Consider the following 23,565-nt stretch of genomic DNA (forward strand, 5'->3'; position numbering starts at 1 on the left):
GTCCTGCCTTTTTTTTAGCCACGGAACTGTTGGTACCTGGGTATGTCTGCGAAGTGGCAGGGCCAGAGTGGCCTTCTCAGATTTTACCCTGAAATTGCCTTGCAGCCAGGGAAGCCAGGCTGGTGCCTGTGGCCCAGACACAGCCTGCAGAGTCCCGTCGAGAAGGACACACAGTGGGTTGCTAATCAAGCTGGAGGTTCTGTACGGCTTTGGCTTTGTTGTGTCGAGAGCAGAACTCTCTGAGTCAGGGCCGTGGCAGAGAAGAATATTGTGACTGGGCTGGTATCTGGCATGCTGCGCGCTGACTGGTGTATTTCCTTCTTCAGTCCCAGCATCCTGGCTGAGCTAGGAACAATGCAGAAACTGTCATCAGCGCTGGTAGATCTGTGCTTGGGGAGGAGTCATCAGGGACTCCTTGATTGTAGGTCTCCGATATCAAATTACCGACTTTCAAATCAGTCAGTTCTGATGACACATAGGAAGGCCATTTTAAGGAATTGTTATTAATCAAATAGTGTTTTGTTGTTGTTTGTTTGCATTGAGTATGGAGAAAGGAACCTAATGCTCTGTTACTGCAATTTGCTTTTTCTTGCCGCCTGATCGCCTCTGACTGTTGAAAGCCCCAAGGTAGCAGTGAGGGGCTGCATTTCATACTCAAGCTTTAATATCCATTCCTTATGGGTCATAGATATTTTAAGGGTCACCCTATTAATTGTATAATAGCTGCAGATAGGTAAAGAGCAGATTTCTCACGTTTCCCATTTTTGGGGGATGGGGGAGTGTGTGTGGCTTTGAAAGACCTGTGTCATGGAGCCTATGTTGCCCAGTGCAGTGTGTGTGTGTGTGTGTGTGTGTGTGTGTGTGTGTAAGGGAGTCTCAGGTTTAGATCAGACTGTCCTGACTAGTGAGAATCTCTGATCTCCTGGTTTGGGGCTCACAGGTGAGGAAACTGATCCCAAGGGGCATGGCCATTTTCTGAATGTGCAGAGCCTGTGGGGTGACAGCTTTGGGAATAGGACCTGGCATTTCTGAGGCTTGGGCCTGTGCCCCCTGACAAAGTGTGTTTAGTTAATTGTAAAGGAAAGGGTCAGTAACAGATGTAAAGAGGAAATAATGTCCAGTTATCCCAAGTCACAGAGTCGAATCTTTCTATCTCTGCAGTGAACCATTTTAAGAGAAAACAAAATTTGTTTCTTACTAATGAGGTAAATAAAATTTATTTTAAAACATGCATGAAAAGCAACATAACTATGTTAAAGACAAAAATAAAGTCTAGGATACTTTGTGCATTTATTTTATAATCAGGCATAAATGATAACTTCTGTAGGAGTGACATTAATGATTTTAAGCTCACAGTGTCATTCAGTACTTCATTTAATTAAAATAGTAGACGTATTTGTAAACTACTTTTGTTAGATAATACTATTTAATCTGGCAGTTAGTTTCATAGTTAATTTTTTTCCAGTCTAGAAGCAAACATTGTATCTTTTTTTATGTTAGTCACCATACAGTACTTCATTAGTTTTTGATGTACAAACATTGTATCTCTTGAGATTATTAAATAGCTTTATAGTAACAATGTCTTGTTTTCTGAACATTCATAAATTCAGTTTATGTCATTTACGCTTCTCGGTGCTTTTTTTCCAAGTCAGACTTACTGGTTGTGTTCCCCCTTGGTTTGGCAAGCTAGTGATATCTTAATACTTGGAAGGTGGTTTTTATAATAAGAAGTGATAGATGTATAATGCTAAACAAAGAGGTAAATTGCTAACTACCAATCTGAGCAGCCTTGTTGTCTGCTGTTGCTACAACAGACAGTTGAGTCTGACATTAACAGCATAGGAGCATACATACTCACACAGTTACTCTCTATTTGTTCTGAAAAATGGCCTGATTCAGTAATTGGGTGATGGTGTATTACTGGCATGTCTTTCAACAACTTGGTTCAATTGACTTGATTGCTGTATTTTGGTTAGGTCCATTGAACAGCCTGTGAGTGCCTCTGTTTACCCACTTTTTTGTGTGTGTGAGGAAATGGAGGGGATGGCATTTGCCAACTAATGTGGACAGGAAAGAAAGGGAGAATGTAACCCTATTTTGAAAAATTCTGTCGACACTTATTAGCTAGTTGGTACTGGTACTTCCTGTTTCCAAAACTGATGTTAATGCAATCCTGCTTTGCATTGTGAGGTGGTTTATTGCCCTCAGCAGAATTCCTGGCATATTTGAGGCCCTGCCCTCTAATTTCTGCCAGATCCCCAAGCCACAACTGGCCCCGTCCGTCCCACTCCAGCATTACCCAGCCGAGGCTCCCTCCTGCCTTCATTCTATTGGTGGTAGAGACCTTCCTTGCAGAACCCTGTTGATTGTTCCGGCACACTCCTGCTGCCCGGAGTCCCAGCCTCTGTGGCTCAGGGCCTGTCATTGTCTTGGCTTTGAATTAAGCCTGACAACTTTGCCCTGTCTTACAAACATCAGATACCTCCCTTCCTTCCTTCAGTAAATATACTCATGATACGGCTTATATTGCTCTCCCTTGGGTAGGTATTTTCTTAGGTCAGTGAAAGGTATGTGCGCGGGGAGGTGTGTTTGAGGGGTGGGGCCGTGAGAGGGTAGAAGAAGAAAAGATGAAGTTTGTGACTCTAAACAGCAGTCAGCCTACCAGAGACACTCCATGCCCTGTGCTGGTGGCGGCTGTGTCACTGGATCCCAGTGCTGATGAGTCCTTATCGGACAGGCTGGAGGTGTTAATCCACATAGCAACCCTGAGAGGGAAAGATAAGGAAACCAGGGCTCAGAAGGCAGCCCCCCGCAAAGGTTGTGGGATGCGTTGGGCTGTGTTTGAACTCTGGCCTTCTTATGACTAATTGTATGAAACTGGACACGCTTCTAGGCTCTCTCTGGTCCTCAGAACCTACCTCAGAGTGTTGTGAAAATTCAGTGAGTTGGTGGGTGTGCACATTTAGGACTGTGCCCCACCCACAGCTAATATTTATTGAGTGATTATTTTAAGTGCTTTTACTGTTGAACTAAGGTCAGACAGTTAATGTGTGGTAGAGCTGGGTTTGAGTTTCTTAGACGCTAAAGCTTATGCTTCTCTATTGTTCCATACTACCTTTACTGTTACCTTATCTCTGTTGACCAGGAAGAAAAATAGATCAATTTTAATTTCTCCCTCACATTTTTCTGCCCAGTTTCCTGTGTGGTGGGGCTAAATGGCCTTTGTTTGGTTCCAGGTACCTGGGACTAGAGCCCTTCCTCTTACTCATTGTTGACTTAGCTCCCTGGGTGGAATTTTTGTTCTGCTTCTTAAAAGATTATGTAAATAGAATTATTATTTTGGTATTAAGAAACATTATCTGAGTTATACTGTCATTTTTTTAAAAATAGGCAAATGCCATTCTAGTTAGTTTTAAATATTGATGTACTGTATAATTTTATCTGTGGATACAGAAATTATGGAAACTGCTTTTTAAAAATATTTTAAGAAGGGGAGGGGTGCCTGGGTGGCTCAGTCGGTGAAGCATCTGCCTTTGGCTCAGGTCATGATCTCAGGGTCCTGGGATCGAACCCCACTTCAGGCCCTGTGCTCAACAGGGAGTCTGCTTCTCCCTCTCCCTCTCTCTGTGTCCCTCACCCCACTCATGTGTTCCCCTCCCTCAAATAAATAAAATCTTAAAAAAATAAGTCTATAAAAATATTTTAAGAAGGGGAGAAAATACAATATTTGCTAGGTCATCTCATTCCCCACGTTCTGTAATAAGCAGGGAAAAAGACTTACCTATCAACAGAATTCTCTTAGGTAATCTTTAATTTGTATTCCTTTACTCATTCACACACAGCTAGAAGGATTTGAGGTTATTTTTTAGGGACTGGAGTAAGGATAGTTTAAAGATTAGATGGAAGAGAGGTGATGACTTTAGTATCAGCAATACTAGCCCAAATAAAACTTTTAAAAGGTAATGGATTTTAAGTGTTTTCTATTTGGAAGGGATGATGACAGTTGGCATACAGCAGCTTATCCAATTTACATTTTCACTGGAAGTTTTCAGGTGCCTTCTCTCGTCTTTAGAGTGCTGCTAAGTTACTGTGGCAAGTTTAAATAAATGAATCAGGGCAGGATTTCTCAAGCTGTGTCCATTAGTGGGTCATGAAATCAATTTAGTGGGTCAGAGCCAGCATTACAAAAAAAATGAGACAATGCAAATATCAGAGTGTATATAGTAAAGATGGTGTATTGCTTCTGGAAACTTCTGCTTTAGCTAATTTTAGTGCAGGGTGTTTATCGGGTCACTGAGTGTAAAGAGGATCACAGACAGAAGTTTGAAAGCCATTGATTGGAGGTATTTTAGAGTTTATCAACTCCAGAGCAAGTCCGATGGTGCACAGAAGGAAAGTGCTTATAATCGTCTTTAACATTGATTTTTTTTTAAAAAGATTTATTTATTTATTTGACAGAGAGACAGCCAGCGAGAGAGGGAACACAAGCAGGGGGAGTGGGAGAGGAAGAAGCAGGCTCATAGCGGAGGAGCCTGATGTGGGGCTCGATCCCAGAACGCCGGGATCACGCCCTGAGCCAAAGGCAGACGCTCAACGACTGCGCTACCCAGGCGCCCCTTAACATTGATTTTTGTATATTGCTATCGGATATAAGGAAATTGCGGAATGGTAACGGATCTTTTCTAGAACTAAAATATTTTATAAAGCAGAAAGAAGGCTTAGGACTTCAATTCTGAAGATTCACGGATGAAATTAGGAAAGTAAAGTTGTTAGTGTCCTTCCTAATTACTGTGTCACATGCACCATTGTGTTTGTAGATTTTGTACTATAAAATGAATTTTTAAATCTGAGATAAATTTCGCTCTCAAATACTTGGAATCTTGTTCAATTTGACAGTTGTAAGATTACAAACTACAGAGTATTTATTTCTAGGTTTTGTTCTTTGACCCCTGAATTACCTTGAAATTTTTAAAAAAGAAATCTCATTTTTCATCGCCCTTCAGCTGCATTTAACTTTGAATAATAATCTAAGTAGGTAAAACTGTCCTATCCTTATTAAGCTTTTCAGATTAGTCTTTTTTTTTTTTTTTTAAGGCATAAGGGAAGTAGTATCATGGTACATCCGTAGTTTCTTGTTATAGAATGATTTTATAATTGTTTTTCTGGAAGCAATTAATGATTTCCTTTATAACCAGCTGTAAGTAAAAGACAATTTTCATTATGAATGTGTTGACATGTCATTCGTCCTTGCCCTTTTCATTTAATTAAATTACAGTAGCTACTATTTGTGCGGATTTTAAAACAGATACTGTTAAAGTTCTGAACTTTTTGACAGGAGCTGTGAGAGAAGTTAGAGTTGATGGGAAGTTTCTGGATGTTGAGTTCTTGAGTAATGAATCCTCTTGCAACAAGAGAAATGAAAACATTTAAAACTTGGGTAACTGCGGGGAGAGAGAAGCAGAGTTCTTCATTTTATATGGAAGTAGTGTTGGGCAGAGCATTTACTGTTACTAGCCTGCCCTGTTCTTTTACTTAATCACTATTGCTGCTGTAGGATTTAAGTGGCTTGATGGAGTGGCAAGATTGGGGAAAACATCATTTGACTGTAGTATTATCAGGTGAGTAACAGATTTGATTGAAATGCCAGAATGAGGAGCCTGATGGAGGATATGTTGGGACTTGGGGCACAAGTCCTCATCCTTGGTGACTGAGGCCCTGAGACAAAGTGGTAGTTGGTTTGAGTTTTGCATACTTGCATGGGGGGAAGAAGGAGTGATTCACTTTGAGAGAAAACTAACTTGAGGGTGAAAGCTACAAAGTAAATAGGAGACTTGCAGGAGTTATAAATTGGTCTTAAAAGCATCCTGTTTGAATGAGAATGAATGAAACCTCTCAACTTCTATAGGATCAGGATTATGACTTACGTATCGATTCCTCACTACTAAAATTGAGTGTTTCTCTAAGGCCTCTATTCCAGAAATATATGCATTTTTGAAATATTGAATATTTTCTAAAACAGTGAGCCTTCTTCCTATTCCAGTAAGAATAAAGGCCATTACACTTTTTAGACATTGTGGCACCTGAGGTCTGCTAATGCGGGCTACTTGTTTTTAGGCGTTCACTTTCCTGTGTTCCTGGCTTGCCAAGTAGGTTGCTATTGTTTTTTTCCCCATTCTCATTTTGAAAGTTTCCCTCTGTACATAGAGATAGTCAAGGCTTCGGTGTAGCCCTGCGGGAGACTGGGTGTGCCTGTGAGATGGGTGACTGAAGTAATGGCTTGTGGGAAGTAAGATGCTTCCTGGAGCTGGGGACACTGTGTTTTGTTTTCCTGTGACTCTGCTATGGGAAATAGCAAGGTCTGGTGTCTTAGAATGATAGGCGTCCAGAGGGATCTGAATTAATGTGCAGAGTTCAGGCAGAGAAAGTTACCAGAGTAGTTGAGTCCCTTGTTCCAGGGCTCACACCCACTACAAATGTGTTTACATTTGAACTCTTGCCAAACTGCCCCCCCACCCCCGTTTGAAAAGGGAGGTTTTGTGTAGATGGAAAAGCTAAGGATAAAAGCGTTTCCATTAAAAAGTCTCCTGTCTTTGTTGCTTGTTGTGGCTTTTACTACCGATGCCCTGAGGGCTACACACTTCCAAGAAATTATTGTTGCTGGGGTTTCCCTTTCAGCTTTGGAGCCGAGGTCCAAAGTAGCTAAATGACCTCACCCAGAGGGGCCCAGCGAGCCTCTTGTCAGGAGTCTGGAGTGCCTTTCAAGACAGTTGAATCGAGGATATATCTTAGCTCAGGCTGCCATAACAAAATACCATAGTCTGGTGCCTTTTTTTTTTTTTTTTTGAGACGACCACGGTGAGCAGGGGGAGGGGCGGAGGAAGGGGAGGGAGAGAACCCCAAGCAGTCTCCACACGGGGCTCAATCCCACCACCCTGAGATCATGACCTGAGCCAAAATCAAGAGTCTGTGCCCAACTGACTGAGCCACCTGGAAGGCCCTACAGTCTAGGGGTCTTAAACAATAGACATTTCTCCCTCACAGTTCTAGAGGCTGGCAGTCCACCATCAGGGTGCTGGCTGATTTGGTTCCTGGTGAGGACTCTCTTCCTGGCTTGCAAATGGCTGCCTTCTTTCACACTCTCCTCACATGGTGGGGTAAAGAGAGAGCTCTGGTGTCTCTTCCTGTTGCAAGGACACGAATCTCACGTGGGGGGTCTCACCTATGGCCTCATCTAATCACCTCACAAAGGCCCTACGTCCAGGTGCCATTACTGTGGGAGATAGGGCTTTACCATATGAATTTGGGGGGGAAACACGTTCAGCCCATAAGTCTGTGTGTAACAGAAGTGACAGAATTGACTGTCTACCCAACAGCCCCTGCTCTCGGCTCCTCGCTGCTGAAATGCCTGTTCCCATTTTCCCAGCTTCCTTTGTGTCTCTGGTGATCACATGACATCGTTCTGGCCAATCAGATGCAAGCAGCCCCCCCCCCCCACCGCGGGGGCTTCTGGGAATGACTTCCCCCAGAGGGAGAGACTTCTTAGAGGGGGAAGGCGTACGCAGTTGCCTTTCCTCTGGGAGCTGCTGTATGGGGCTGCTAAGGCAGGACGCAACAGCAAGAGCCGAAGTCCCTGCTAACACCACTGAGCTCTGAAGCAGCCCTGGAAGATCTGACGCCAGGTTCTTGTGTGAGTTAAAAACGAGCCCCTGTGGTTTCAGCTGCGTCTAGTCAGGTGCCGTCACGTGCGTCCCAGAGCGTCCTCACTGATGTGTGTAGTCCACAAAGAGAACCTTGAGTCGGAGGGGGGTAGTCTTGAGAGGAACCCGTCTCTGAGACTTGCCTGTACTGCTCCCCCTCCCTGTGTTGACTGTGTGTACGTGTCTTGTCCGCCAGCTGTGAGCTCCGGGCGTCAGGGACCGCGTCTCGTCTCTGGATCTCTAGGGCCTCAGCCTAGGCTCACCCGTAGGAGGCACGTGGCGAATGTTCAAGTACACGAAAGAAGGTGCTTGGCTCTGGTCTTGCTGGCCACAGTGGGCTTAATAGTCCCGTCTTGGTTTTAGTGTCTTCCAAAACAAGACAGGCTAATGCTGCTGTTCGTAGAAAGCCCGTGAGGTAACCTGAAGAGAAGTAAGTGGGAAAACAGACTTTAATTAAAAGTACCTGGGCTGTGTAAATAGCTACTCTCTGGGGTTTAGTTAGAGCCAGACAGTCCTCTGAAGACCCAGACGGAGACATAGCCCCATTTTTATTGCGGAAGCAGAAATCAAATAAAAGTCAACTTCTATTCTTATAATTATGAAACATTTTAACCGCTCAGAAAATACACATAATTGTAACCATTGTTTTTGGCATGAAGTTCTACCCCCCACTTTTTTTTTTTGAGAGTGAAAAATCAGATTTTCCAGACAAACTGTATCAGTGAAAGGGTAAGTTGAGTGAGTGGAAGCCAGAGCACGTTCTTCCATAGAAACAAATCTGTTTGACACACAATATGGCTGAAATTTAGCAGATTTGAGATGAAAATGATAGCATTACTGGCTGTTATTTTATCAGTATGGAAGCCGACCCAGAAAAGTGATGTCAGTTTGTGGGCATTTTATTTGAAGTTCTTGCTACTTTACCACATGTTACTGGTAAGTTATTAAGACAAAAGTGTGTTGAATCCTATCAGCCAGCCACCACCAGGAACAGGTGTAGTCAAACCCAAGTGTGGTTCATTTAGCTTCGCTGTGGTAGGTGAACATATCCCAGAAGGTTGAAATTCTCTTGGAAAGCCGAGTTTGAATTGTGCTTGAGCTGGGTGTTTTGAAGGGATTGGGGTAATGCGGCCAGACCTGGGTTGGATGTGGGCAGGAAGCAGGCACAGTTCAGTGCTGGGGTATATTAACAGTATTTATCTAGGAGGCAGGAGATGAATGTGGGGTTAGGGCTATCACTTAGTAAAAAGGTAGCAGTCGCACCTGTTAGATCAGAGGGACGTCTTGTTCTGAGGGCATTGTGGGCTCATCTGTGTCCCATTCTGAGCATTCTTTATGTTCCAGTGGCAATATTGGGGATGGCTTGTAAGGTTGGTCTTTTGTAGTTGTCAGTAGGGCTGATTTTCACTTTTCCAGTAGTTTTTTAATTTAATTTTATCCTGAATCCTGATGCTTGAGGAGGGGTAGGATTTACCAGAGGGATGAAATGGTAAATGGGGAGTCAAATGGGGGTGTCTGAAGTCACTGTGTCTGTGCAGTCATTGGTTTTTGGTGGGGTTTTTTGTTTTTTTTGTTTGTTTTTTAACATTGTAGTTGTTTAGTGCTAATATCTCACGTTTTGTTTTTGTTTTTGTTATTGTTTTTGTTTTTGTTTTTTCTTTAAAGGGCAGGGGCGCCTGGCTGGCTCGGAAGAGTGTGTGACACTTGATCTCAGGGTCGTGAGTTTGAGCCCCATGTTGGGTGTAGAGATTACTTAAATAACTAAAACTTTTTTTTTAAGGTCAAGTTGATAGTTTTCTCCTACCTTGAGAAGCTTTTTTTTTTTTTTTTTTAAATCCTCAAAATGAATTTGTGCTCTTCTGGAATTTGGCAGGATATAGAAGGAGATAGAGTGTGGTGCTGTTATTAAAGTATACTTCAAATTTAAACATATTAGCATCTTGAAAGATGCTATCCAGTTATTGATCAAGAGATGATGTTAATGGCGGTGCTAGAGATTGTGCCAAATGAGTAGAAAATGTAGAAAATCAACAGAGAAAATTCAGTATCGTCATCAGAAGTGAGAGAAGTGAGAGAGCCAGTGTGGAACGCCACAGTGGGGACCAGTCAGATATTGGTGCTAGTCCAGGCAGTGTCCCTTTCTTAGCCAAGTGAACTTAGCCAAGCCATTTCATTTTCCTGGGCCTCAGTTTCCTCATCTGTAATAACAAGGAAGTTGAACAAATGGCCTCTACGCTCTTTTAAAGTTTCTCTCCCTAAGTCCTTTTAAAGATAGCCTTCTCTTCTGAAAATATTCGGTTGGTTAGTTGGGCCAAGTCATAAGTTTTATGAAATTATTATTCAGCTCCTGAAGACAGGACTGTTTGAGCACTTTGACAGCTCGTCCAGCTGGGTATTTTTTGTAGTCTGTGCAGTTTCCTTCCTCTGAGGAGTGATGAGGCCTAAATCAGCCACCCCCGTGCCACCCCCTTTGTAGTTTCCTGACATGAATGACTGAGGTGTTTCTTCCTAGAAAATAACATACAATAGAAGTGCTGAGGGAGGCCTCTTAGGAACTTGCAGTTTGGGAATAAAATCTGGTAGCATTATTTTTCAAAATTGAATTTTGTGAATATAAAGTAGTATAGTATAAAAATATGTTATGTGCAGATTTTGAAATAATGTAGAAACCGGAAGAGTAAAAAATTGATTACAAGTTACATCATTTCAAAAATGGTAAGCCAGGTGGTTTGTAAAGTGCGTGTGTCGGACTGCCACATGACCGCTTCATCTTAGCTGCCAGTAGACAGGCCTTCTGTGTTTAGTCGGTATCATGGCTCGTGGTGTCTATCGCTCGTGGGCATTGAGAATGTTTCTGCCAATGTGGACTGGTGTTTGATGTGCACTTAAATCTACAGATCTTTTTGTAGCCTTCAAAGATGTCAAGCAGGTGCTCACCAAGAGGTATGTCAATGGTGTGCCAGTGATAGTGCCAACCCCCCCCCCCAGTCAGTAGTTTTGCAACAGAAGTGCTAAAACACAATGAAGAAGACAAACCAATAGGTGGGATGCATCATGCTGTTCATATAAGGGAAAGACCCTGGAGCGTACTTCCAAACACGAGTTCATCTGGAGAGGCTCTAGAGCAAAGTGGTGAAGAGCGTGGACTCTGGAGCTAGCTGGGTGATGCTGCCCACTTATTTGCCTTTTAGCCTTAGGCGAATTACCCAGCTTCTCTGGGCCTCAGTGTCTCTGTCCCTCTGATAGGGTGAATTTCAGTATCTTACCTCAAAGGTGTGGCACACAGTGAGCATGAAAACAGACCACTGGACCTGCCCCCAGCAGTTCTGATTCAGTAGCTCTCCTCCTGGGCATTTGCTTTTAGCAAGTTCCCTGGTGGTGCTCATGCAGCTGGGCCTTCCATGACGTTTTGAATAGCTTTTGTACATGCAGATGCACATACTAGAAAATAGGGGGCATACTATTTTGGAACCTGATATTTTTCTCCTATTTGATATATGGTGAATATTTCCCTTTTTATTGTTTAAAAATGTGATATTTAAGCTGCATTGTAATCCAGTATTAGATATTTAAGTGGTTTCCTTTTTTTTCCATTATCATAGATTGTAGACAGATGTTCTCATTCTTGTCTGCATCTCTGATTATCATCTTGGAGTAAATTCCTAGAAGTGAAATTACTATGTTCCAGGGTGTGTACACGTTAAAGCTTTTTGCCACAGACTGCTAGCAAATGCTTCAGAAAGGATGCAGCAAAAATTTATCTTCTGACAAGTGGCCCATGAGAGTAGATACTGATTTTCTAAATGTAAGGGAATGAGGAGAAAAAACTGTCATTAACTTCATAAAACTTATAGGTATTTGGGATTTGGTGGGAATAAGCAAGAAGAATATCTACGGATTTTTAAAGAAGACAAAGATGTATAAAGAGAAACTAAGTGGGGAGTAATAGGGTGAAATGTGGCATGATTCTCGGGTAGTTTTTAGGATTCTGATGAATTTATTCAATTATGGTACAATATATACTTGATATAGGAGACTTTATGCAAAGAGGAATAAATATTTTTTTATTTACCCTATATGGTATACATGTGTTTCTTCACTATGATATCTAGGAGCTCCCCTGGATTTGGAATTTTGGTTTAATAAAATCTGGTCCATGCTCCATTCCCAGGTGCACGTCTCTAGCTCTCAGCCACGCAGTTGAGACTCTTTAAGGGGGACTTGGAGTGAAGGGGGCTGCATTTGTGGAAATTCAGTATCACTACCAGAAAACCTACTCACTGTAGATTTCATCTGGAGAAGTCCCTGGTTCTTGGGAACAGGGGTGAGTTGAAGTAGAGGCAAGGTGGGGTATGTGTGGAATATCAGAGGAGCACCTTCCTCTGGTCCATCTGGCTATAATGTTGGGGCCAAGCTCTGCAGCTCTTGGCTATAAGCCCCTGTGGTTGAGAGCTTATCTAGCTGGACTCTTCTGTATTATCAGAATGTTAGAACTAGTAAGGAATCTCAAGGGTCATCTGGTCCAGCCTTCTCTTTTTACAGATAAGGAAGTTAAATAATTTATTATTTTCAATTAAACTTCACCTCATAAGTTTTTAAAATCAGATCGTCAACCCTGGAACAGAATCGACTGGTTATTCTCTCCTTGTTCTGGAAGATCTAAGCTGTGGAGAACTGAAGTGGCCGAATGGTAGACAATAAAGCACATGGCAGGGGTGACTGTGGTCCTGTGGCTCAGCCCTTGGACACTGAGCTGATTGAAAGTAAAACCTGCACTACCCCTGAGTCGCAGGAGCTTCACCTATGCCTGTCTTCAGATCTCTACACTCTCGTATGCTGCCCAAGGGCTTCAAAGTCACCTTGGCTATAGGGTGGCTCTTTTCTTGTACCAGCCCCGTGTTTTCCAGAATTTACACATACTAGTTTTCTTTGTGCAATTCAGAAAAGTGGCTTTCTTTTTTCCCTTTCAGTAAACACATGTGATAGATGCTTCTTTTTAAAAACAACAGTTGCTCTGAACACAAACTGTGCCTGCTACCACTGGGTGACACTGTTAGACCACAGAACAGTCTTCTCTGGGAAAAGCAAGGGTACTTGAACTTCAGATCTCATCACATTGCTCTATGTAGGAGAGAGAGAAGCTCAGAGTCACTTAATGGTCATGTATCAAATGTTATTTGATAAGTGTAATTTATCTAAGGCAATTTTAGGGCCAGTGACTATAAGGTAATCAATTATTAAAGAAATCTGTTAATTGGACAACATTTCAGTTGCTTAGAGGTTTGCAGATTAATGGGCTGCGTATTAATGAAATACTAATTACTTTATGGGAATTTTAATATAAGCCAACATACTAATATTTATTTCTCACCAGATAACAATTTGAGTTATCTTTTTGTGGCAAAACAGTCATTGCTTACACACAGCATTTAAGGTTACGGACTTTTAGTGAGTGTTTTATTGGGTCATCTTGTTCAAGAGGGAGCATAATCTGCTGGGTTAGAGTAATGGACATTTGGTTCCTTGTACTGATCTGTAATAAGAGAAGAGACTTGCCTGTAACTCATTCTGGGCTCCTTCAAAATCAAATGAGGGTGGAATGTTTTCAAAGCAAGGGTTGACCACCTCTCCCGCCCCTCCCCTGTTTGCCCCGCTTTGTAAATCTGAGCTCTGTACTTCACTTGACCTGCATATCACCTGGCCAATTTTGGTTGAACAATATGTGGAAAGCACACCCCGATGTTTCTGGGGATGAGAATGAAGTAAGAGTCAGGCTTTTCCTTTGTGAGCTTAACGTGATGGATAAGAAAACTTCCAATACAGGGTTTGGGTTTTTTTAAGATTTATTTGAGGAAGGGAGAGAGAGTGTGTGCGTGCATGAGCATGAGTCGGATGGGCAGAGAGAGAGGGAGAATCCCAAGCAGACTCTCTGCTGAGCACCGAGCCTGACATGGGGCTCTATCTCATGACACTGAAATCCTGACCTGAGCCGAAACCAAGAGTTGGACGCTCAACTGACTGAGTCACCCAGGCGCTCCCAAATATAGTTTTAATAGAAGTAGACTTCAGTAGCCTAAGAAGAACATTAACAACGTTCTGTTGGGTTAGCGGGGAGGGATCCCTCATAAGGAGTCAGGAAAAGCGTCGTGAAAGGAGCTCCTTTATTTGGACACTCTAATCCGTCAGTGTTGCCCCCATCATTCAGTACATTTTTATTGGCGTGGCTGTGGTGTGACCCAAGCGTAGTGCTGCGCATGCAGTAGGGAGTGAACCTATATCTGTTGCTGACCCCATGGTCTGCAGCAAAGGCACAAGGAGTTGTTGGCCCCAGCTTTCTACTGGTTCTTTTGCATTATGTAGTCACTGTGTGGCTTCCTTTCCTTCTTATGGCTTATGTTTGAGGCATTGTGCTAGGGGTGTGGGATGGTTTAAGTCAGAGTTCTCTTCGCTGCTGAAGCGATGAACATCTGTTCTTGAAGGGAGATATGGATATAGAGGAAAAATTAATTCATGATAAGAGTCAAATTGGTGGGAAAAGGGGGACAATGAGTAGAATTGTCTGCGTTAGTCCAGACAAGAGGAAGCTGGCTCTTGAGAAGTGGCTGTGGGAGGATTCGTGGTGAGGTCCGCTTTGAATTGGATGTTTGCGAGGTGCCTGGACTTTTCACCGGCTTTGATGATGGAATTTCACCTGGGAGGAAATCAGGAACAGAGGTGGAGATAGGAATGTGTATGGGTTTTGTGTGGACTGGTTTGCCCGAGTAGATGGTTTACGCTGGAGAGTGGGAGCCAGAAGTTTGCAAAGGTGCTTGAGGGCCAGATTGTAGAGAACCTTAAGAACTAGGCAGAAAGTTAAAATTTTATCCTGGTGTGGCAGTGATATTTGGCCTGGCAGTTCTTGATCTGATTAAATAGTCAGTGCATCAGATTGTCTGGGGTGCAGCTCGATCAGAGAGAAGAGTGACTGAGAGGGGTGGAACCCGGTGAAGAGCCAGCTGCTCGATCCTGAGACTAGGGAATGAAAGCGTGGACTAGGATTATAGCAGTGGCAGTGGGTGATGGTCTCAAGGACATTTTTTATGAGAGAGAAACTTACTGTTCGATTATGCATCAAGGCTGAGGGCTAGGACATTGCAGAGACATCATCAGTTTGAAAGGTGCCTGGCTGATGGCAAAATGAGGAAGTTACGGAAAGGCGATGGGGTTGTTTCTGACAGTTGGAAGAATGGGGTATGAGGTATGCTCTCTGTTGCTATTGAAAAACAGTAATTTCAACTTAAATTTGCCTGGGATGATTTCCACTAGAGTGTAAGGGGTCTGCCCTCTCCTGTTTAGTGTTCTATCCTTATTTGGCCCATAGGGGGCACTCCGTGAACGAACCAGTGAGGCTGAGCTCAACTTCAAACATGTCGCTTCAGATGTGAAATATCCAGTTGGCACTTGGAGTTTTTGACCTGGAGCTTGGGAAGAAAGGAACAATCGTTACATACACCTTAGAAATGGCTCACATAGCAGAAAGGCCAAGGGCATGTGGGCTCACCAAAGGCAAGAAGATAGGGCTAGGGACCTGTTCCTGGAGAACAGTGGGAGAAAGTGGAGGGAAGAGGATGCCTGAGCAGACAGGTAAGGGAGAACCAGGAGAGCGTTGTCCAGGGCCTGGCTCTCACATTGAGGAGGAGATGGACAATGGCTTTGAATTCCAGGGAGAGACTGAGGAGCAAGAGCCCTGAGGAGAACCCCTGTATGTGGACTGCAAGGCAGATAGGGACCTACTGTGCAGGCCGTCGATGATCGCTGCACAGAATTGGTTTTCTGGCTGCCTCACAGATCACCGTCTGTGTGGACAGACCTGAGGGCCAGAGCACAAGGCCTCTTACTTGAAAGAACATCGGTCTGAACTCCTGGTGCACTCAGCCCGGGGTATAGCAGCTGATAAGGAGGCCCACTTCTCAGGTTGAAATATCTCTGGATTAGAACTTGAGCCCAGCCATTTTCTTGTACTTGGTGGGTCGAGAAACCATTCTGTGCTTTTGTGCTTCGGGTAGGACTAAGTAGCTGGGACATGCTGAGCGCAGAAGCATAGCACTCTCTGACATGCTCTGTGGTATGGGCTGTTGTCATGTGGCTATGCTGCGTGTCACTACCCTTGGCAATGACGCCAGTCACTAGGTTGTCCCTCTCCTTTCAGATGTGTACTGCTCTGGGCCAGGGCTGAGGAGCATTCCCCTCCCCCCAGTCATTCACTACTCACAGAAATGGGGTAGTACTGCAGGCCACCAGCGAATTCTAGAATCTGCCCTGGAGGTACAGGGAGGGAATGTGCAGAATTCAGGTCTTATCTGAAGGGCCACGGGAGGTTAAGCAAATTGTGAATGTCAGTAAGGTTGTCTTCATGTTTGAAGAGTTTAACTCTTTATATTTGGCCAGACTAGGAGATGTTATGTTTTTGTAAATCCCTTATTTTTGTATAATTGCTCTGTGCTCAGAATAGTTATTTGCAACAGATTACTGGGAAATCGGGGAGAAATGGCCACCCAATTCTGCAGATGAGAAGACTGAAAAGCATAGTGATTGGAAAATTATCTGGATTTTCAAGGCCTTGGCAGGCTCAGGCCGTAAGCTCCACTCTGTGCTTTGTCATCTGTCAGGGATTTTCATGGTCCCCTCCATCCTCTCCCCTCTCCCATGTCCCTCTCTGTTACCTAAGTCCAAACTGGAAAGATGAGCAGAGCAGAGACCACGATTGGGTTTATCCATTAAACTTTGTCTAGACTAGTATACTTGCACTGCATGGCCATCCGTTTTCACTTTGAGAGAACATTAGTTAATGGAGAGGTAGATTAATGAATTTGTTGGAACTATTTAACTGTCTAATTTATTGAACGGCTGCTGCAGGGGCAGGTATGGTGTAAGGTGGATGTTTTCTGTAAGTTTTCTTTCATGCTTACAACCACTCAGCAAATGTAGGTATGTGAGCTCTGATTCATTGTTGAGGAAATTAAGACCCAGATTAAGTAATTGATACAAAATCATCTAACTGGTGAGTGACATAACCAGGATTCTAATCCAGGATAGGTGGTCTTCAAACCTGGTCTTCTTTTCCGTTATACTCTATTACTTCTCATGGACTGAACAAGGTTTAAAATGGATAAAATAACAAAATTCTAATAACATAGCAGCAACCAAATGATCTCTAGATAGTAATTTTAATAGCTATTTAATATGAACTGTATTTAACCCAGTATACTGTACATACAGAGAAGGGCATAAGCCACAAAGCTTGAAACTGGTGAATTTTCAGAGTGAACAAACCTGTGTAACCAGGACCTATATCAGGAAATAACATTATCAGCACCCCAAAAGTCCGCTTTAAATCCCCTTCCACTCCCAGCCCAATCCCAAGATGCTCTTTATCCTGACGTCTAACACAAAGATTGGTTTCACCTGTTTTTGAACATCGTATATGTGGAATCATCCAGTATGGACTCTGTTGTGTCTGGCTTCCTTTGCTCAATACTGTATTTGTCAGATTCAGCCTTGCGGTTGCCGTCCGTTCATTCCCACTGCTGTGTAGTAGTCCACGGTGTCCGTGTGCCACAGTGCATTTACCCACCCTACGGATAATGGACGTTTGGATCACTTCCAACGTGGAGCTGTTAAGAATAGCACTGCTGTGAGCATGCTTATAAAAACCTTTATGTGTTTTCAAGAAAATGTGTCTTTCCTGCCTTCTCTCCTCACTTCAACGTGATCTTCTGCAAGATGTTTTTGGTTTGGTGTTATAAAGCTATGATGTTAGAAAGCTTGTAAAATCTTTTCAAGAGATAGAGAAAATCATCCTGTTAAAGTGAAACGCATTTCTTCCCCTCATTATCCCAGTCCAGAAGAATGGAGTGCTCAAAGAGCATCCCTTTGGAATCAGACCCAAGTTCAAATCCTAGTCCCGGTCTTTAGTAGCTGTGTGACCCAGGGCAGCAATAACAGTGTTACTGTTACTTAGTGTTATTTATTGCCGGTGACAGTGCTAATAACAGATGATATCTACTGAAGGTTTATGATTTCTAGTCACTGCCTTTGGTATATATTTCACATTTACTCTTCCTAACAACCCTAGGAGAAAATCTGCCATTTTTTTTTTAAACTAGTAAGGTGACTTGCCCAAAGACAGACTTACAGTAAATGAGAAATCTGGAATTTAGACCCAGTCCATGTGATCTGGAATCCATGTTCTTGAAGCTGTCTGAGCCTCCTTTGTAGGCCACAGGGAATAATAACCCCCACCCCCTAGGGCCTCATCGAGGATTAAGTGATGGGGAGAAGCTTAGGTATACCTTCTAGGGCAGATACATAGGGGCTCCAGAACGGATTTCTTTTGTGGCATATCTCTGTGCTTTCAGTGTGTACTTCTGCTAACAGTGCTGAGGGCCAGGGTGAGGCTCAGTCCCTGCTCTTCTCCTGGTTGTTAGGAAAATGGAGACCTAGTTATTTGTGGAGCTGTCGCCACCTTCTGGTTGGTCTCGCCTCAGCCAGACCAGCTTAGCTTTGATAACGGCCTGTCTTCCTGATGTTTCTTGCCTCCTTTCCCATGTTCTAAATATAAAATATGTGCCTTTTTTATAAGAATACATTTTTAGGGAATGAAAAAAACTGATGAGAAAATGAGTTTGGTATTTTCCCAAGGGCGTCACCGTTTGGCATTTGTACAGCAGCATTTTTGCAGCCGATTTATTGAGAGTTTGATGTGGCGGCAGGAGTGGAGCGGGCAGCACTGAGAAGCCATGTTTCTGTGCTTGTGCAGATGGCTTGCTTGGCCGTCATTTCCAAGCCTTAGTTTAGGTTTGTGGCCACAAAGTTCCCCTGGGCTCTCGTCTAACGCCTTTGGGTACCAGATGGCGTCACTGTCCCTGATGAATTTGTAGGTTCGCCTCAGGGCCAGGCCAGTCAGGGGTTTGTCAGTGAAACCCTTGGCTGTTGGGGAACAGTTCTTGCCTTAACTCATTCTCCGCCCTCGCAGCTTTCTCCGCACAGCCCACTGCCTTTCTGGGAACAGTGGGTGCTGAGGGCAGGCTTTCCATCTTCAGCTGACCCAGGCCTGGAGTTGGCCTGCCTACAATCTCAAGTGATTGGGCTCTTTTAGAGTATTGTCGGAGGGTTGCTAGAATCTCTTGGAGCCAGCTTGGGAAACAACCGCTCCTAAAGAATTCACTGAAATTACTTTTAACTTGCCAGAAGTGTTTGTAGCGATTCAGAAGCTTAATTGTTTCGCTGTGATTGGTTATAGTACACCTGTAACCTGTAGGACACCTGTATACACTGCCATGTTTCAAGTATTGTTTAAAAGGCTTCAATTTTTAGTGCTTCTAGGTAGAATTTGATTTTAAATATTTAGGTAAACATAAAAGTTAGCATAATCTCTAAATTTGATTTTTAAATCTCATAGGCTTAGGTTTTAAATTTTATCTTTCTGATGTAGAAACATGCAGATGAAATACTGGTGCCCTAAATAGTATGATGAGGAAACTGCAATATGATGCAAGAAATACTTGTTTTATTAATCTTATTTTGAGATTTTTCTGTGGGAATGGTTATTTACCTCTGGAAAGCAATCAACATGGGATGCCTGGAATAGGCATGGAGTGGGCCCAGAATCAACCTTCGATAGGGAAAACAATGAAAAGCAAGGACTCAAAATCCATCTATAATATTGGGATTTCTTGTCCTCTGGGATAGTAGAGTTTAATAATGACTTCTGTTGATTTGCTGACATTAAAGGCAGAATTCTCATCAGGTGGTGTTTTTCAGTGCATGCTGTTTGGACTTGTGGTCTCAAAGGTCCTCCAGGCTCTTGTCTAATGACTTTAGGTACCAGATGGCGTCATGGTCTCCTCCTGGCCCAAGATTGAGTTTTTAGGTTTGCCTCAAACATCTGTCTAACGTGTATTTAGTATTAGTATCTGCCTAAGATGCAATTCTGTGTTAATATTCAACTTCTTATAATATTTCAGTGAGTCCCCTTTATCTCAGAGCAGCATAAAAGGTCCTCGCTGTCGGGCATGTTTCTTGCTATACCCTATACTCTGAATAAGCCATTCAGAATTCCTTGTAGCACCTAAAAGGTGTTACAGACCTTTTTACACTTTTCAGAAGGTTCTTAATATTTGTAGCGTGAATGGATCTTAGAACCATTGAATGTTATTGAGAAGGGCTGTGGGTCATTCAGTTGTACTCCTATGTTTTTGAAGAAATCAAGGCCTAGAGAGGTGAAGTTTTGTATGTCAGGTTTCTCAGACCTCTAAATAAACTCTGTAATGGTGTTGGTCACATAGTCTCTCTAATAATAGCTTCGATTTATTGAATTCCCATAGACATGCCAGAGATTATATGGAGTACTGAAATCTACATTTCAACCAGTTCTTACAGCACTCAATCTAACACAGGGGAGAATGGAGGGTCAGGGAAGTTAAGCTTTATCCAAGACGTCAAGCCAGTTTTATTTCTCCTTTATCGACTTGAAACTTAAAAAAAAATTACGAATCAGTTTATTTAATCAGGGTAGTGAATATGACAAAAATGTCGTAATGCTTATTTCTGGAAGAATGTTTTATGTAGTAATAATACCCACATACAAAGTACTTTTCCTTCCAGACAGTTTCGTTTCATCTTTTCTGATGTCAGGCTTCTGGATTACCTGATGCTCAGGGAAGAAACTCTGACCTCCCAACTCCACTTTCAGCTCGGTTCACACACCTTGTTGCTAGAACTTCACACAGCTCAGGGACTCCCTCTAATGGCAGTTAACCCAGGACTCTCTTTCTTAATTTGAGTACTATTTATTGACCTGTCCAGGGAGTCTGAAGAATGTGAATGTAGAACAGATACAGTCTGCAGTGAAGAGATGATGATTTACATACATATTGCTGGACTACAAGGTGGGCATCGGTGAGTACTAGGAAAAAGGAACAGAGAAAATTCTTTTGTTGTTGAGAAGTCAGAGAGTTTAATGGCAACTAGGGAATTAGGAAAGGTGGTGTGGAAGATTTGACACTGATCTGGATCTGAAAGGATGAGTGAGATGTGGCTTTGTGGCAATTCAGAGATGGGGGGGAAGAGGATCAGCACATCTGCTGGAGGGAATGGTGCTGGCGAAGACATAGTGGCGAGGAAGGCAGGAAAATGTGAAAATTTGGGGAAACAGTCAGTGTTCATTTCAGTGTAATTGGAAGAGGGTAGGATCTGTGAAATGGAAGAGTTCCCTTAGGATCAGGATGGCATTTTCCAGCCTTGGTAGCGATGAGGAAGATGGCTGGCAGAGGGACGAAAGTTGAATAAGAAGGTCATTTAGATTCCGTGTGTTGGTCATGGCTCCAGGGTGGAAGGTCACTGAAAAGTGGTCAGAATCCAGATCCCAGATCCTTCAGCAGCCACTGCCATGAGTACTGGAGAGTCGCAGAGGTTGCTCCCTGCTACTTCACCCCCTTCTTCCTAAGTGACCTTTTCCCAGACTCCAGCATGGTCTCCTTCATGAGGGGCTACAAGGGTTCCTTTAGTCTGGTCCACAGGCAGGCCTCAGAGTGATACTTAGGCTGAGAGCCTTCGTGTCCCCTGTCCCAGCCCCAGTTGTTGTGAAGAAGGGCAAACCAGTGAGAAAGCATTGGAGGGAAGTGTTTGCACGTTCATCTGCGGCAGGGCTCCTCCCACCCACCTGCTCGGTGTCTGCCTCAATCCAGCAGGAGACACGCTACCACCTTACCACGCTGGTCCTCTGAGAGAAGACACACTTCCCAGATACTAAATCTAAAGAGAAATCAGGAAAAAATTCCAAGCTAGAACGTGTTCATTCTGCACACTGAATGCTCTACCTGAATGCTCTACCTGAGTCTTGGCACCAAGGCCCAGGATGTGCCTGTCCCCCGGTGCTGACATTCAAGAAAGACTGGGGTGAGCAGCCTGTGTTGCCGTTGCTTGTGAGAATAGTGGGAATGGAGGGACCGAGGGCAGCGGGTGGCGGGGAGGGGAGTGGCTGATGTGAGAGACCACAGAAGTCAAATCAGTGAGACGAAGGAAAGAGTCACCCAGGGTTTGGGCACTGACTGCCTTTGCCTTCTTGCTGTCACCACTTCGATGTTGGTCCCGCAAGTACCTCAAACTCTGCATGTCCCAAGAGAACTCCTGCATGTCCAAGCATCTCCTGTCCAGCCAGCTCCCCTCACAGCCTCCCTGTCCAGCAGTGCTGACCTTCTCGTTGCTCAGGCCAGGAACCTTGGAGTCACTCTTGATTCTCCTGTGCCTTTCACATCTCACACCCAGTCTTTCAGGAAATCCCAGAGGCTTTCCAGTTAAAAATCTATCCTGACCCGTTTGTCCTCCCACCTGCGCTGTAGCCATCCTGGTCTAAACCATCTGTCGCCCTCATCACAGCAATAGCTCCCTGCCCAATTCTTTCCCTGCCTGCTGCTACTATTCTAAATTGAGTAACTAGAGTTATCTTTTAAAAATAGGAGTCAGATCTTGTCACTTCTCTGCTTCAAACCCTGAATGGCTTTTCCACTGTCTCCAGAGCGAAGGCCAAGAGTCCTTGGAATGGCCCTCACGCTCCCACAATATCTGGCCTTTCCAACCCCATCTTCTCCCTTAGCTGTTATCTCTCTGTCCTCACTGACACTCACCTCCAGCCACACTGGCTTCTTTGCTACTCCTCATACCCATCAGACACACTCCTGCCTTGTGGCCTCTGCACGAGCTCCTCCCTCCGTCTGGAGCACTTTTCCTCCTCGCGTCCACAGAGCTCACCCTCCCCAACGTAATATTGACTTAGGAGGCTGTAATCTGTTTTGATTTGGTGTCATGGAGATTATCCATAGTTTAGAGCAGAGAAACAGATCCTTTTATGGAATCGTGTAGGCCTTCTTGTCTACTGATTAACGAGAATGAAACTGCTGTTGGCTTTTAAAGCAACTGGGACGGCGCAGAGGTGTGTGTGGCGCATTTCACATTTCAGCCAAGGAGCACATTTTTGTGTGGGGCAGCGCATGAAGGTCAGGCTGGCTGTGATGGGTTCACTGACTCACCATGTGCAAGGTTTGTAATTCTCCATTCAGTGATGGTTGCAGGCATTCTTATTTAAAAGATCAACGTAAATTGCGTTCAAGGAATATTTGGTGTAATTTGCATACATGTCTCAAAGTTCAGTAATTTTGAGCCTCAATTATGCCATTAAATCTAAAATATATAAACGAATAACATGTACAATTTTTCTATTTTATCTGATATATTTATTGTTTGGGTTTTAACGTCTTTATTTTCACATTAATCTTCAAAAGATTTTGCTATGAAAATAGCAGATTTGGTAGACAGAACACAGGTTTTGAGACCGGAGGACATTCATTTGAGTTTGAGCTTTACCTTACTGGTGATTATTAGTATGGAGAAGTTATCTAATGTTTGTTTCTCCATTTTATTGTCTGCAAAGCAAAAATTCTAGTTCTTCTGCTCATCGGGTTGTTCCTAGGATCAGATGTGGTCACATGTCGGCTCTGGGTAGTTACTGGCGCCGCTTGCCCATTCGATGCGGAAGACTACACCAGTGTTCTGGGATCATTCGGGGTTCGGGAAAACATCTCTAAGGGCTTTGAAAGCAAAACTGCTTGTAGCTGACTGCCACTGGACCTGTTTTTTGTTTCTATTCTAAAATTTTTGGTTGAAAACACATCTTTATTCTTTCCACTGTCCACCTGCATCTGCATGCCCAGAGTCCATGGAGACACACTGTGTGTTCTCTCTTCCCTTCGTCCAGCTCCCCCCGTGTCAATATGCACACGTTTACTTAGGTGTTTGCTCAGTGCGTTGATGTCACGGGCAGAAATAAAGA

The 23,565-nt window shown here is 43.5% G+C and overlaps 1 protein-coding gene across 3 annotated transcripts in view; it reads left to right on the forward strand.

The window, feature by feature from the left end:
• The window catches only part of FAM107B (family with sequence similarity 107 member B), a 233,574-nt gene that overhangs the window by 196,340 nt on the left and 13,669 nt on the right, over positions 1 to 23,565 (forward strand). Inside the window, exon 1 of one of the 3 annotated variants that reach the window (XM_044392177.3) lies at positions 22,549 to 22,775. The exons of the other annotated variants lie outside the window; for them this stretch is intronic. Within the exon in view, the coding sequence (XP_044248112.2) occupies positions 22,625 to 22,775 (151 nt within the window). The 5' untranslated portion in view covers positions 22,549 to 22,624. Of the gene's footprint in view, positions 1 to 22,548; positions 22,776 to 23,565 lie in introns of those variants that run through there. 3 annotated transcript variants of the gene reach the window in all.

The sequence above is a fragment of the Ursus arctos genome, unplaced genomic scaffold (genome assembly GCF_023065955.2).
Source record: "Ursus arctos isolate Adak ecotype North America unplaced genomic scaffold, UrsArc2.0 scaffold_30, whole genome shotgun sequence".
In the NCBI taxonomy this organism is placed as follows: Eukaryota; Metazoa; Chordata; class Mammalia; order Carnivora; family Ursidae; genus Ursus; species Ursus arctos.